The sequence below is a fragment of the Pristis pectinata genome, chromosome 3 (assembly GCF_009764475.1).
Source record: "Pristis pectinata isolate sPriPec2 chromosome 3, sPriPec2.1.pri, whole genome shotgun sequence".
Taxonomy (NCBI): domain Eukaryota; kingdom Metazoa; phylum Chordata; class Chondrichthyes; order Rhinopristiformes; family Pristidae; genus Pristis; species Pristis pectinata.
The window spans coordinates 80,256,328-80,270,546 of NC_067407.1; the positions used below are offsets into that span (position 1 = coordinate 80,256,328).

At 42.7% G+C, this 14,219-nt stretch overlaps 1 protein-coding gene across 4 annotated transcripts in view; it reads left to right on the plus strand.

Annotated features, from left to right (window-relative positions):
- The window catches only part of esr1 (estrogen receptor 1), a 130,593-nt gene that overhangs the window by 72,467 nt on the left and 43,907 nt on the right, over nt 1–14,219 (plus strand). For all 4 annotated transcript variants that reach the window (XM_052013151.1, XM_052013154.1, XM_052013153.1 and 1 more), the window contains exon 4: nt 6,125–6,451. In XM_052013151.1, the coding sequence (XP_051869111.1) occupies nt 6,125–6,451 (327 nt within the window). The remainder of the gene's footprint in view (nt 1–6,124; nt 6,452–14,219) is intronic.

The window sequence follows — 14,219 nt, forward strand, 5'->3', positions numbered from 1 at the left end:
CGACACCACAGTGATCACTTCACACTTCTCTGCACTGATCTCCCACTACTATCCTTCTGCTGACCTCAACCTACTGCTGCCTTTCTGTGCCGTTCTGTAGTCTACACTGGTAATCATAGGCTCATTCAGCACAGGAACAGGCCCTTTGGCTCACTGGGTCCATACTGACTGTTAAGCTGGCATTTAAGACTGTCCCATGCTAATCCCATTTTATTTTCCCCACAATCCCATGAACTTCCCCCAGATTCTACCACTCACCTACACAATTCGCAGTGGCCAATTAACTCACCAACCTGCATGTCTTTGGGACGTGAGAGGAAACCGGAGTACCCAGAGGAAACCCACGTGGACACAGGTAGAATACTGGACTTCTTCAGGGACTTGCACTGTGTCCAACGTGCCTCGCCCTGTGATAGTTATAGAACTGGGCTGTCCTGAATGGCATTCTGAGGGTGGGTGGCTCCCATAACATCCACAGCAAAGCCTCCCGCCTTTTACACCCACATGCTCTGCAGCCTTCCTTCCTCTTGTACTCAGGGGACGTGCTTGTAGCATACTCATGACTTGGCTGTAAGGAAGATCAGGCCACTACTCTTGTCTTGGTAGCTTCACTTCCTGCTTGCCCTGAAACTGACTCACATTTTTAGTGCCATTTCTAGGCTGGTGGCTATTCCACAGGCTGCTTTGAATGTCAAGTCCAGCATATTAAATTATTTTGTCTGATTGTTCTCCTTTAAGCAAAGATGATTAAGGGGGAAACTTGATGGAAGTATTGAAAATTCTGTGCAATTATGATAGTGGCACAGTAGCATAGCAGTTAATGTAACACTATTTCAGCGCCAGCGATTGGGATTCGATTCCCGCCGCTGTCTGTAAGGAGTTCATACGTTCTCCCTGTGACTGCGTGGGTTTCCTTTGGTTTCCTCCCACATTCCAAAGATGTAGGGGTTAGTAGGTTAACATGGGTGTAATTGGGCGGTATGGGCTCGTTGGGCCGGAATGTCCTGTTACCGTGCTGTATAAATAAAATTTAAAAAATTTAAAGTCGATGGACTGGTTGAAGGGACAATCACTGGTAAACATAGAAGTTATAAGCTGTAAGAACCTATAGCTATGGCTGAGTTCAGCAAGAACATGTGCTTGTCCCCTTTAGGCTCTTATGTATTCATCCAATAACATGGTTACTCTTGGCTTTCAATTGCTTGACAAATAAATGTAACCCAAAAATGCACCACAAATGAATAAAATAGAAGATTGCTCTTAACCTTGTGTAAAAGACAAAAACAAAGTCCATGTGAGTTATATATAAAGTCACAAATAACTCTGGGTGCTGGAAACCTGAAATTAAAACACAAAATGGTGGAAATGCTCAGCAGGTCAGATAGCATCCATGGAGAGAGAGATAGGGTTAACATTTCGGATTAATGACCTTTCATCATAATCGTATATATTTAGTGCATGTTATGTGACCCTGGGCAGATTTTAGCAGGTTGTCGACTTTTAGTATCAGTCAATTACTTATGAAGGTAGCCTGTGAATTATGAATGTCTCAATAAGGATTGAAAAACTTGAACATTCCTGTTGTATTTGAGTAGAACTCAAAAAAATTTAACAAAGAATAAAGTGGCATATTATTCTGCCTCATGACTTGGACCAATGAACAACTTTCTTAATTAGGAGTAATTGAACTGTGAAGATCAAAACTGTGGATTACGTTAAATGGAAACAAAAACGATCAGTAACGTGATATTTTAGTCTGAAATGGAAAGTAAACTAAAACAGGGGTGGTGTACTCTGAAAGGCCCACCCACACTCTAGTACAGTGATAAAATGAGCAGATATGCGTGAACCCTGCTCAATATAGCTGAATTGTTGAAGTTACTAGGGCTAAATTTGCACTGGCTGTGATCCCAGCAGTCACACCCTCTACTGTGGGCACAATTTGTACCTGGCAGGCTCACAGTATCAGGATATCAGACATCTCTGCCTACTTGGGCTTGGAGATGTCTAGTATGTCCCAATCAGTCCCCATTGTGTAGTGGCTATTGTATCAAAATAAGTGGGACTCACTATGTTAAACTAAGGCTCGGATGTCGTCTTAGGACCCCAGGGTACCATTCCAGGAAGGGCACTCCCCCCTCCCCTGGTTTGCCTCAGTTAACATCTCCAAAGCAAATTATTTGGTGGTTTTTCAAATTACTGTTTGTTGGACTTTGACTGCTGTGTTTTATTAAAGTATAGCTGTAATCCCTTTGAGGCATCCCAAGACCCTAGAAAGCTCTACATAGATGCAAGTGGTTTCTTTATTTACTTACAATCATTCCTGATCCGAGCACCTGATCATATACCATCATCCTTCCTCTGGTGACACGCCCTTGCCCCTTCTGGAGGCTGGTATATCTCCTCTTCACTGCATTGAGATTCCTTATTTCTCACCCCTCGCCCTCTCTTTTAACTTCAGGACTCCGTTTAGGGCGGAACAAAGAAACTGTGCTAGGTCACCACACATCCCAGAAATTACCAGCAAAGGCAAGGACCAGACATGTCTAGATCTTGTCCCACTTTCCTCCATTCCTGCTGCACCTCTGCTGGCATATAAGTAGGGGGTTTCTTTGTGGGAGGGGAAAGGAGACCTCTCTTGAATATGGCAAGTCAAATGTGGAGACTGGAATTGTGTGGGAGCATTCCTGGTCTTTGTAATGTGAAAAGTCTTCAAAGGGACATTAGAAAAAGTGTGTTGGATTCATTCATTAGAGCAATACCTAAATTGAGAAGTTGTTAACTTTCGGGAAAGGCAGAATAGGCTGGAGGTCTTTTCTGGAGAAAAGAGGCTGAAAGGAGACCTGTGGTGTTAAGATTATGAACAGGTTAGTGAGGGTGGACATCATCATGAAGGTTAACTGTGGGACGAATGGAGGAGAGGGGGGGGGGTTTCAGTGAGTGGAAAACTCAAAGATTTCTGCAGTGTATTTATCAGATGTATGTTAACCTGGCCATCATGTTAGTATTTTGTTTCTGGAATTCCTGACCAGTTAGTCAGACTTGGAATGATGATGATGTTCCACCCATCCCCACACCCTACTGTATGTCAAGGCAAGCGTGACATTTGATGGATTCATAACCTGGCTCTGCAAGTGAACCAGCTTGGCAAAGTGGACTGCAGGTGGCCGTAGTTAAATCGCTCCTGCACTTTGCTGTTTGCGTTCCCCACTAAAGTCACCGGTTGTGTATAAAGTCGGTGCCAGCCCGCTTGTGTGTCTGGGTTGATCGTGGCACGTAAACAGCCGCAGGACATGTGAATGTTGACAGCTGCCTGGGAATCTTGCGCACACCTGTGGCGAGATCTGGTGGCTACAGATCACCTGAGAGTTAATGGATTGGAAACCTTTCTGATTAATGAGCTGCAGGTGCCTTCAGAGCCATGCATGCATTGGATTACACCCTGCATGTATGGGAAAGCCAGCCAGAGCCACAAATCCAGGCAAGCACTCATTCTGACTAGCCTAGTTAATAGCAACTTTGATGTAATTCATAGCTCTTGAAATCAAGGTGTCTACTGTTAGCCTGATGCATTGAAAAATTTGGTTGGGTGGACAAAAACATAGGAAGAGTTGGAGAAGTGTAAGGAAAGGCAAACAAGGCATGGGGCAGCAGAATAAATGGTGGGGCGCTGAGCAGTGTAGAGGAGCGGAGAGTTCCTGGAGTGCATGTCCACAATCCCTAAAGCTCCTGGGGCAGGTAAATACAGAAAGTAGAGGTATATGGGTTACGTGGCTTTGTTGACTAAAACATTGAATATATGAGCAAGATTAATAAACCAGATCTGTGCAAAATGCTTGTTAGACTGTGGCGAGAACAGCCATATTTATATTTTGTATTTCACTATGAAAAAGAGGCCATTCAGCTCGTTGAGTCTATGCCAGCTCTCAGAGCAATCCCATCAGACCCATTATCCCCACTTAGCCCCATTCTCTCTTGCATACCTAGCAACTCCACCCTTATTCTCCTATCACCCATTTACACTAGAGGCAATTTACAGGGGAAACCCACTCAGTCACAGGGAGAAATGTAGATTCCACACAGACAACACCTGAGGTCAGAGTCTGTGCAGTCATATTCTTTGAATTATAGAAGGTTGTGATGGCACTGGAGAGGGTGTATAGGTGACTTGTGATCTGCAGAATTTTAGTTATAAAGAGAGATTACTACTATCGGATAGTTTTCTTCAGAAAAGGAGAGGAAAAGAGGACATTTGGTGCAGGTCTCAACAGGGTGAACAGAAAGGACATTTCAATCTGTCGGCAGTGGGAACGGTATGTGGTGAATGTGGATTTAAGGAGGTTGGTAGAAGAAGAGAGCTGATAGAATTTTTTTTCATGCAAAGAGTCTCTTGGAATGAGGTCTCCTGCTTTTGGAGCAGGAGGCCCTCAAACACACACTTGTCACACCAGCCTGTTACCATGCCCTTACAGGCACTTCGGTTTCTAGGCTTAAGTCTCTGTCTCTCCTCCTCTCCTTGCTCTCGCTCTCAGGCTTACACTTCGGATCCTTTCCCTAAATAAATTGACCTGGGTAAACATTAATCCAACTCCTATTGACTGCTTAACCACAGCCAACAATCCAATTGAATTTCTGCTGAGCAAATGGGCTGTGAGACAAATTGTTCCATAATCTGTTTTTGGTAGTCTTACTTGAGGTCTGTTCCCCGCATTTCATTTTTCCATTTAAAAAACATTGACTAACAATTCAAAAATTCTAATTAATACAGTTAGAATAGTACCAGACCATCCAGAAGGAAGTTAGAAATAACTTTAATTACAAAGTAATGAAAATCTAGAACTGATGTTGGGGACCAGTTGGAGCTATAATGGGAGAGATAGAAATATTTTAATTGGGTGTGCATATCAAGAAATATGGGACAGTAGCAAATAAATAGGATGTAGATTGGGTGCATTCTGATTGAGGGGTTGAATATTTTCTTCCTGTTCTTATACTCTGGTGTCAGTATTCCAACAGCTGACAAAAATGGGCATAATCTTGGTGAAAACCATTCTTTCTGCCAACCACGCCCTTCCACTTGTAAATAACTCCAAAACTGTGTTAAGAAAGGTGGGAATTTCTCATCTGATTGTGTTTTGAATTGGGATACAATGGTTGAACCACAATTTAGATTTAACAATTGTTACTTGACTTGTTTATGTGTATTGCATTAACGAATTTCTTTGTTAGCTTTGACCTGAATAAACTTCTGTTTAATTCTGGCCTTTTCTTAAAAAATTACTGTGATTTATTTAAGCTGTAAAGTTTTTATTGGCCAAGCAGGAGAAGGAAAAGACGTGGCCAAACAGCACATTGGCAGATTTTGTTCATTGTTTAAGATGGGACACCTGTACTTGGCTGGTCTGTGGATTAAAGTAGTGATTAGTGCAGCACTGGAGACATTTGATAGGAAGGATGCTTATGATGTCATGGTTGGAAAATTGGGAGGAGTGGTGAACCAGGATCTCCACCTCTAATCTTCCCAAATGTGTCTCCTAACTTAGTCAAGTCTGAGCCTCCAGTGCTGAGGCTGTGCGACACTGTTGGAGGGCTCGTCCTTTCGATAAGATGTTAAACAAGGCCCAGTTGGCCATTGGTAGTGGATTCAAATTATCCCCGGCAGCTTTCAAAGGGGAATTCTCCTGGCATTGTGGCTAATATTAATTTCTCAGTTAATGTCTAAAAGAGATTAGGGCGTCATTGTCATAATGCTGGTTGTGGGAACTTGCAGTCCATATCAGCTGCAACCCCTCATTCCAACAATAACTAGACAGCAGACGTACTTGTTGGTTGTAAGGTGTTCTGTGATGCCCTCAGGTTGTGTACTGTGCTGTGTAAATACAGCTTTCCTTGTCTCCCTTGCCTTCTGCACTCCTAGTTAGTTCAAATGTTCACCTTTGCCAAAATAGTCAAACAGGAGCCTAGATGCAATGTAACTAATATAGATCTTCCGCAGTCCACTGTTCCTCAGTTAACACTGCCAGTTTTTCATGTAGATCAGTTGTAGCTGCTGCACTTTGTTGTGTACCTCTTGTAGCCTAGAAGGTGTAGGCTATCATCTTTCTCGTTTGTTTTGTATTGCCAGGTATCCGTAAGGATCGTAGGGGCGGCCGGATGCTAAAGCACAAGCGGAGGAAGGATGAGAAGGATCATGTCATCAAAAGTACTGGGGTCACCACCCGACCCACTTCCAGCAGCATGAATCCGGCACAGAGGAATGCCAGGCAGAACTCGGTGATGGGAATGACGTCAGACGAGATTCTCAGTACCCTGATGGATGCCGAGCCTCCCATGGTTTACTCTGAGCACGACCCCAGCAAGCCCTTTACCGAGGCGTCCATGATGACTTTGCTAACGAACCTGGCTGATAAGGAACTGGTGCATATGATCATTTGGGCAAAGAAGGTTCCAGGTAGGATCATAGAACTTTGATAGAGGCTGAGACAATGCATTATATAAGTCATAAGAGTAAAGGCACAGTTCACTGATATTCATTAGTACTGTTGGATAAAGTGCTCTGTTTGTCACATTTAATCACAAATTCAAATACATTTTCATTCATAGGTATGTGACATTTTTCCAAGGTTACCCCATGTACTATTTGTGTTTTTTGTATGAGGCCGATATAGCTTGCACTAGCTTAACTTGACAGGACAGTCCCTGCCAAAACCTCAGGCCTGCTTCAGTCTGACAGAAATTTCAGATTATCTCTGATCCGACTTTGATTCTTAGATGTCTTTTTATTGGCTTCACCGAGTGCCAGCATCCCTCAAATAGAATAAATGTGTTTAGTTTGAAACACAGTGAATAAAGTGACATTGGACCGTTATGAACCATGTAGAGCTGCGCCTAATAATTCAAAGCAAAGAGAAGTGTGAGTGATAGGACATGTTCATTTTGTCAAGAGCGCACATGTTTGACATCATCACAAAATTTTAACAGGCAGCTTAAGAAAAGATTAATTACACAGGGATAGAACTCGCAGCCACAATGTTTTGCTCCAATTAAGTTCATAAATTATTTCGAAGAATTAAAACAGGGAGAGGGATTAGATGGGATGGATTCTGTGCAAACATGTGTCTGCATAGACTGCATGGCCTGAGTCTCCTGTTTATGTGGTGGAATGTTCACTGAGGTGGGTTCACCACTGTGTCTGTGTGTGGCTATGTGTGTGTGTGTTTTTGGTGACCATCCCCCTTCTCCCTGCGTTGCTTTGAATCCATGGCCACATTTCCACCACTTATGTATATGAATCTTTGTCGAGCACTTACAGCAACAAAACAGTGGTCCTCTGTGTTCTGAACTCTTGGTTGTGCAGTTACTTCTGTCATTTTTGTATTAGAATTTCTAAATGATTGCAAGCAGTTTTTAAAAAAAAATCAAGTTTTATATTTTGACTATTGGAATAGTGGTTATGTTACTAGACAGCAGCACCCAGTAGCCCATACCATTGATTTGGAGACATGAGTGAATACAATTCAGAACATTTCAGGCATGAAGTCTTGAGGTGTCCCAAGTCATTTTCTTTACCTATTGCACAACAGGGTGCAAAATGAACATGTGTGTTTCAATTCCAATTACAGAGGATTTTGTGGAATTTACAGCTCAAGAACAGGCCATACAGCTTAACTAATCTACGCCTGGTTCAGTACTGCAACCTTCCTCTTTCATCTCACCTCTATTCCCCACTCCTTCACTTTCTTATGCAGCCACCCTTTCTCGATGTCTGTACTCCTCACCTTGACCAATCACCATGACAGTGAGTTCCACAGGTTCGCCATACTTCGGGTAAAAACACTTTTTGCTGAATTTTCTGTCAGATTGCTGAGTGACCAGCTTACTTTCACTACCTCTTGATTTTCTCTTTGCAAGTAAAAACACTCTGTTATGGAAATATTATAGTGTGACACAACTTTCTACTCTCGATCAAAACCTGATTCAGATTCTCCATAAGTGCACAGATGTGCACGGACATCACCAGGCTCTTGCAGTCGCATCAAGCTGGCACACCACACATTTTGTCACCATATTATTCTGTTCACATGAGGCATGCACACTGGAGCAGGCCCTAATGGGACATGTGAGGGCTGCTTCTGTGTCAATTAGAGGGAGCCAGACCTTACCTGGTCCATTATGGGGAAGTTCAAATTTGAAATATATGTATACTTTCAGATAGTGTCCCCTTTTCTGCCTGTCCATCAGCATCCACTCCCCTGCCACCTATCACACCACATGCTTGGTCCTCTCTGTGACTGATTCTCCCACTGATCCCTGTTCCAATCCTCTCCCACCAGACTGACATCATTTTCCTCTGATTTCAGCCCAATGGTCTTAACTATTTCTCCCCGATCCTCATCTGATCTCACTTTTTCACCCCAGCCCCAGCCCCTCGCCTTCCCTGACTCATTTACCCCCTGAAATTTGATCCCCTCCCCTCTGCTTGTTTCATTACATCCCTGTGATCTGTGCCTGCGGAAAGAAGCATTTAGACAGACACGTGAACAGGCAGGGAATGGAGGGATATAGACCATTTGCAGGCAGATGGGATTAGTTTAGATTGGCACCGTAGTCAAGACAGACATCTTGGACCAAAGGGCCCAATCCTGTGCTGTTCTGAGCTGTTTTGTGTCTCTCTTCTGTCCTATGTTCTGTCCCCAAAATCCTGGCTCAGTTCTGTATCTCACACAAGGATGGTCTGAGGACCAAGGATGGTCCAACCAATTCCCCTTCATATGAGCCTGTTTGAATTTCTTCTCATATTGAACAACAACTCCTTCAGTTGCACATATTTCCTCCATATCAAAGGTGTAGGTATGTGAACTTGCGTGAGCCTAAGCTAGGCCTGCCTGTTCCATGTGGGATACATGGAACAGTCCTCTTCTCTGTCCTGCTCAAGCTGCCTCCTTCAACCCTTTTTTGGATACATCAATGACTGTGCTCGTATAGAACTCGAAAATGTCAGTATTTTTGCTGCCACTTTTCACCCCTGTTCTTATTTTTACACTGTACCTCTCTGCTGCTTCCCTTGTCCATCTGGATCTCTGTCCAATCTTAGGGGGCAAGCGAGCAACCTAAATCCATTGAAAGTTCACAGACTCTCACAGCTACCTTGACTGTACTCGCTATTGCCCTGTCTCCTGCAAGGATTCCACTCATTCTTCCCAGTTCCTTTATCTCCATTGATGAGACTTCCCACACAGGTACCTCTGAGATGCCTTCCTTCTTCCTGAACCATGCCTTCCCATCCATTGTAATCGACTTAGCCCTTGACTATAGTTCATCTATTTCCTTCACCTCTGCTTTCACTCCCTCTCCTGGCCAGAGCAAGGATAGAATTCCACTGGTCCACACCTTTCACCTCTGCTTTCAGTGGGTCAGCCTTCACAACTTCAGCCAGCTCTAACAACACCAGTCACCTTCCCCATTCCAAATGGACTATTCCCTTCACATCTCCAAAAATGCTGCCTGACCTGCTAAACGTTTACAGCATTTTCTGCTTTTATTTCAGATTTCCAATGTCAGCAGTGTTTATGATGTTCTCTCCCCAATCTGCCAGAGATCAGGATTGAACCCAGATCCCTGGAGCTGTGAGGCAGGAGTACCAACTGTCAACCCCCTACTATGAAACATATATTCTCCCCTATGTTGTGCTATACCACTTTAACACACCTTTTAGATAAAACTCCCATAATTTTGAACACTCTAATAAGTCATACCTAAGGCCTCTCTTTTCAAAAGAAAAGTGAGTCAACCTGCTCACCTTTACTGGTAGGTATAACCTTGTTTTCCTTGTATCATCCATATGATTCTTTTCTGCACCCTTGCTGGTACCTCTTACAATGTAATATGGTGACCACAACTCTACGTAGGACTCTGTATCTGGCTCAGCCACACGTGATTGTTCTATTTTGCAACTCTGACCTTTTAGAGATAAGCCTAAGACCTTTATTTGTCTTTTTCTTGTTATGACCCATTATTAACCTAGATTGCCATTATAAGCAATTAGTGTTCTTGGACCCTCCAGTTCCTTTTTGCTTCTCTCCACCATTTATATTCTTATTTTCAAATTGTAAGTTGGTAAGTAGAATTTTACATCCAGGCAAGATTGGGTATGTTAGAACGTTGCTGTAAGGTTGGTGGTAATAGTGGTGAAAGAGTGGCTTCTCCTGTGAGGCTAGAGAGAGAGAGACTGCAAAAAGGTATTCACTCCTTCTTGACAACACTGTACATGACCTGGGACTTTCCTCATTTCCTGTCACTCCAGGTGGCTAACTAAATATAGTTGGTGTTTTGGCCTGGAAGGTCTTACCAATAGCTGAAATTGGTTTGGTTCCAACAAATACAATGAAATTTATATTTAACTAGTCATTACATTCACTCCAGTGACTAAACCAAGTTTTACTTGAGACTTGTTGAATTTCTGGTTTAGCCAGACCCTTCTACATTTCGTTATTTTGGCCCTCGGCCTGAAGAGCTGAGGCACCTTCAGTTCTGTTGGATCACTGCTCTCTAACATTGGCAGTTGGCTCCATTGCGAATTGAGATTGCAACTGGAAGTGATCTAATTCTTGGCAAATGCTTTGATGTCATCCAGCAGTTTGCTGTAGTCGTCCCATGCTCAGTTGATCTGTGTTGTCAATAACTGTGGAAATTTATGACGTGCAACACAACATTTACATGATGCAGAGACATCTGTAATGCCACTGGCTCTCTGCCATTATAACATTTTTAATCAACATTCAATCTTTATTTGCTTCTTCAGGCTGCTTCCCACCGCCCCCCCCCCCACCCCCACCGTTGGTTACTGACACTGCAACCACCATCATTTGTAAGGCTCTAATATTACATTCACCAAAGCCATTCGCTGGCAACATATCAGTTTAATTAACTGAGAAGCATCCTTTGCTACCACTGGATGTCTTAAAGCCACTTACAGCAATTAAGCACTTTTGAAATGTAATTCCTGTTGTAATATTGAAAACATATCAACCAGATTTGTGCACAACAAGGACCCCCAATAAAATTGATATTAATAGGAATTGAGGGTGGTTGAAGAGGGCAGATATTGGTGGAGTGTGTACATCAACCTGGACTGCTTGAAGCACTGTGTGGACACTATTACACGCAATCTGGAACAGGGGCACGGTTTTTGAAAAAGGCATCAGCCATAAGTTTATTGAATGATGGAGCAGGCTTGAGAGGCCCTCAGATGTACTCCTGCTTTTATTTCCTAAATTCCTATATCCTAGACAAGGTGATATACAATGCAGGGCATATCCCAGATACATTGTTCTACAGTTTAATCATTACTGGTATCCCATTACGAGAAGAGTGCAGGACACAGTTTTAGATTGCATACTGCTAACTGATACCCCAATGCAGGAAGAACTTTGGACCTTTTCTGTTATATAATATATCCCTAATTGATATTTCAGTGCAGGGAAGATCTCCACAGAACATAGAACATGGAGCAGTACAGTACAACTCTTGGGCCCATGATGCCTGTGCCAATTTAATCTAATCCCATCTGTTTGCACATAATCTAAATCCCTTCATTCCCTGCCTGTTTGTGTGCTTGTCTAAACATTGCTATTGTATCTGCTTCCACTGCCTCTCCTGGCAGTGTGTTTGTGGCTCCTACACTCTTTTACACTCTGTTTTGAAAAAAAACTTGCTTGCCTCATATATCTCCTTTAAACTTTCCCTCTCTTGCCTTAAAGCTCTGCCCTCTAGTATTTGACATTTCGACCCTCGGGAAGGGTCTCTGACTATCTACTTGCTGCAGGAATGATCTCAGGCGCAGTGTTATACAAAATAGACTTAACTGATGCCCTAATGCAGGAAGGATCTCAGGCAGAGGAACAGTTCTATGCAGTATATCTTAACTGATTTCCCAAGAAGGATCCCATTAAACTGGTTCACCAAGCTACTTCTGCCAACTGTGGAGTCTGCAACAGGGGCACAGTTTTGGAATAAGGGAACAGCCATAAATTTTCAAATGATGGAGCAGGCTTGAGAGGCCCTGAGACCTACTCCCATTTTTATTTCTTAAGTTCCTATGCCCTAGGCACAGTGTAAAACAGTCTGATATCCAACACTATAGAAGTTTTGCCAATGCACTGTTAGACAATTTGCTTCATCCTGCTGAATGCCTAACTTTCTGCAACATTAGAAGTGTCATTTTTAACTGATAAACTCTATTCCCATTCTTTATGCTGATAATACTTGTTCCTGTCCACTCATGCCTCCTTTCTACACACTGATACACCCTTACAATAGCCAATCAACTCAAATCAATTTGGCAAGCAAAGGAAATTGTTTATTCTTTTCATTGCCTTTTGATGTATAACACAGAATCTTGAGAAGGGCTTCCAAACAATCTTCCATGATGAAACTCCTACACAACTCAAATCATCCAGGCAAGCAGAGGAAATTGTTCAAATAATTTGTTTTATTTTCCTTTTGATGTATGTTGGAGTCTTGAAAACAACTTTTAAACATTGGCTTGTGATCAGACATTAACACCAGCTGCTTTAGGAAAAGTTGACAGTGGCTGATAAATAATCCTGCTCTTATTTTAGCTACTTTACGAAAAAAAAATCCTTGGGTTCTGATTAGAGTCTGGATTCTCTGCATCATTGAACCCAAGTTATGGGCTCTCCCTTTTGGGATTCTCTGCATTCCGAACAAACTATGTTGCAATTGGTCCAAGGTCATAGCCAGTTGTAAGGCGGCATCTGACTAGCATACGACCTTACGCTGTCGTTTTATTTTTTTTAAGTTAGAGTGAAAAATCAAAAATTATTTTATATATTCAGTTGTATCATCAGTCTTTATTTGTTATCAATGAGAGTTCAGTACTTATCCTGATTTTTTTCTTCTTTTGTCAGTGATTGTTCCTCTAATGCTCCTGCCAAGAGGTATTTGAAGAAGGTGGTTTCATTTTTGCAACAGATTATCGTACCACATTCTCATCATATCTCAAAGTACTTCAAATCCAATGAAGTACATTTGAAACATAATCGCTCTTCTTGTACAGCCAAACATGCCAGCTAATTGTGTTTAGTGAGACTGGCCAAATGGGAAGAATGAATGGGCGGCACGGTAGCGTAGCGGTTAGTGCGACGCTATAACAGCGCCAGCGATCGGGGTTTGATTCCCGTCACTGTCTGTAAGGAGTTTGTACGTTCTCCTGTGTCTGCATGGATTTCCTCCGGGTGCTCCGGTTTCCTCCCACATTCCAAAGATGTACGGGTAGGTTAATGTGGGTTTAAAATGGGCGGTGCGGACTCGTTGGGCCAGAAGGGCCTGTTACCACGCTGTAAATAAAATTTTTTTAAAAATCTATGGGATGAGGTTGGGGGATGTTGGTAGTTGAGGGAGAAATATTGATCAAGAGAAATCACTGCCTATCTTAACATGGCACAATTCCTCACATTGGAGCAAGACATCCAGGCATCAGTTTAATACTTGACCTACAGTTGGCACGTCCTCCTGCTCTTGATGTACTGACACATTACCCTGACATATTGTATGTGCTTCAGATTCTGGCATGGAGTTTGAGATGAGGAAGGCACTTTTATGACCATACCTTTCTTTCTTATTCTATAATCTTTTATTTCCAAATCAAAGAGAGGCTGCTCTATTTCAGCACTCCTATGATTCATTAGATGCAAAATGTTTTGAAAATAAGGCATGTAGATCAGGGAAGTTGCAGATACCTTCCTCATCTAGTATTGCCTTGTTCAGCACAAGATGAAGAAGGCATCTCCATTACCCTTCAGGCAGGAAATCTGTTGTTCTCGCACAGTCTGGCTTGTATGTGACTCTAGACTCGCTAATGTTGTTGATGCTAAATGGACTGATACATCAGTCAATTATACTATTTGCCAGTGCACATGTACGTATGTGTGTCTATCCATGTGTATGTTAATGTATATGTGTGTATGTGTGTGTGTGTGTGTGTGTTGTGTGTGTGTGTGTGTGTGTGTGCACGCTCACACAAAGGGAACTTAGAGATGTCGTAATTGTGACCATCTTCAAGAAAAGAAACAAGTCTGACAGTGGTCACACTCAGAAGAGTCTCCCTGCTGTCTGCCACAGGGAAAGTTGTTGCTAGAGTCCTCCTCAACCACCTCCTACCAGTGAAAACCAGTGCCAAGCAACACCAAAACTTTGTT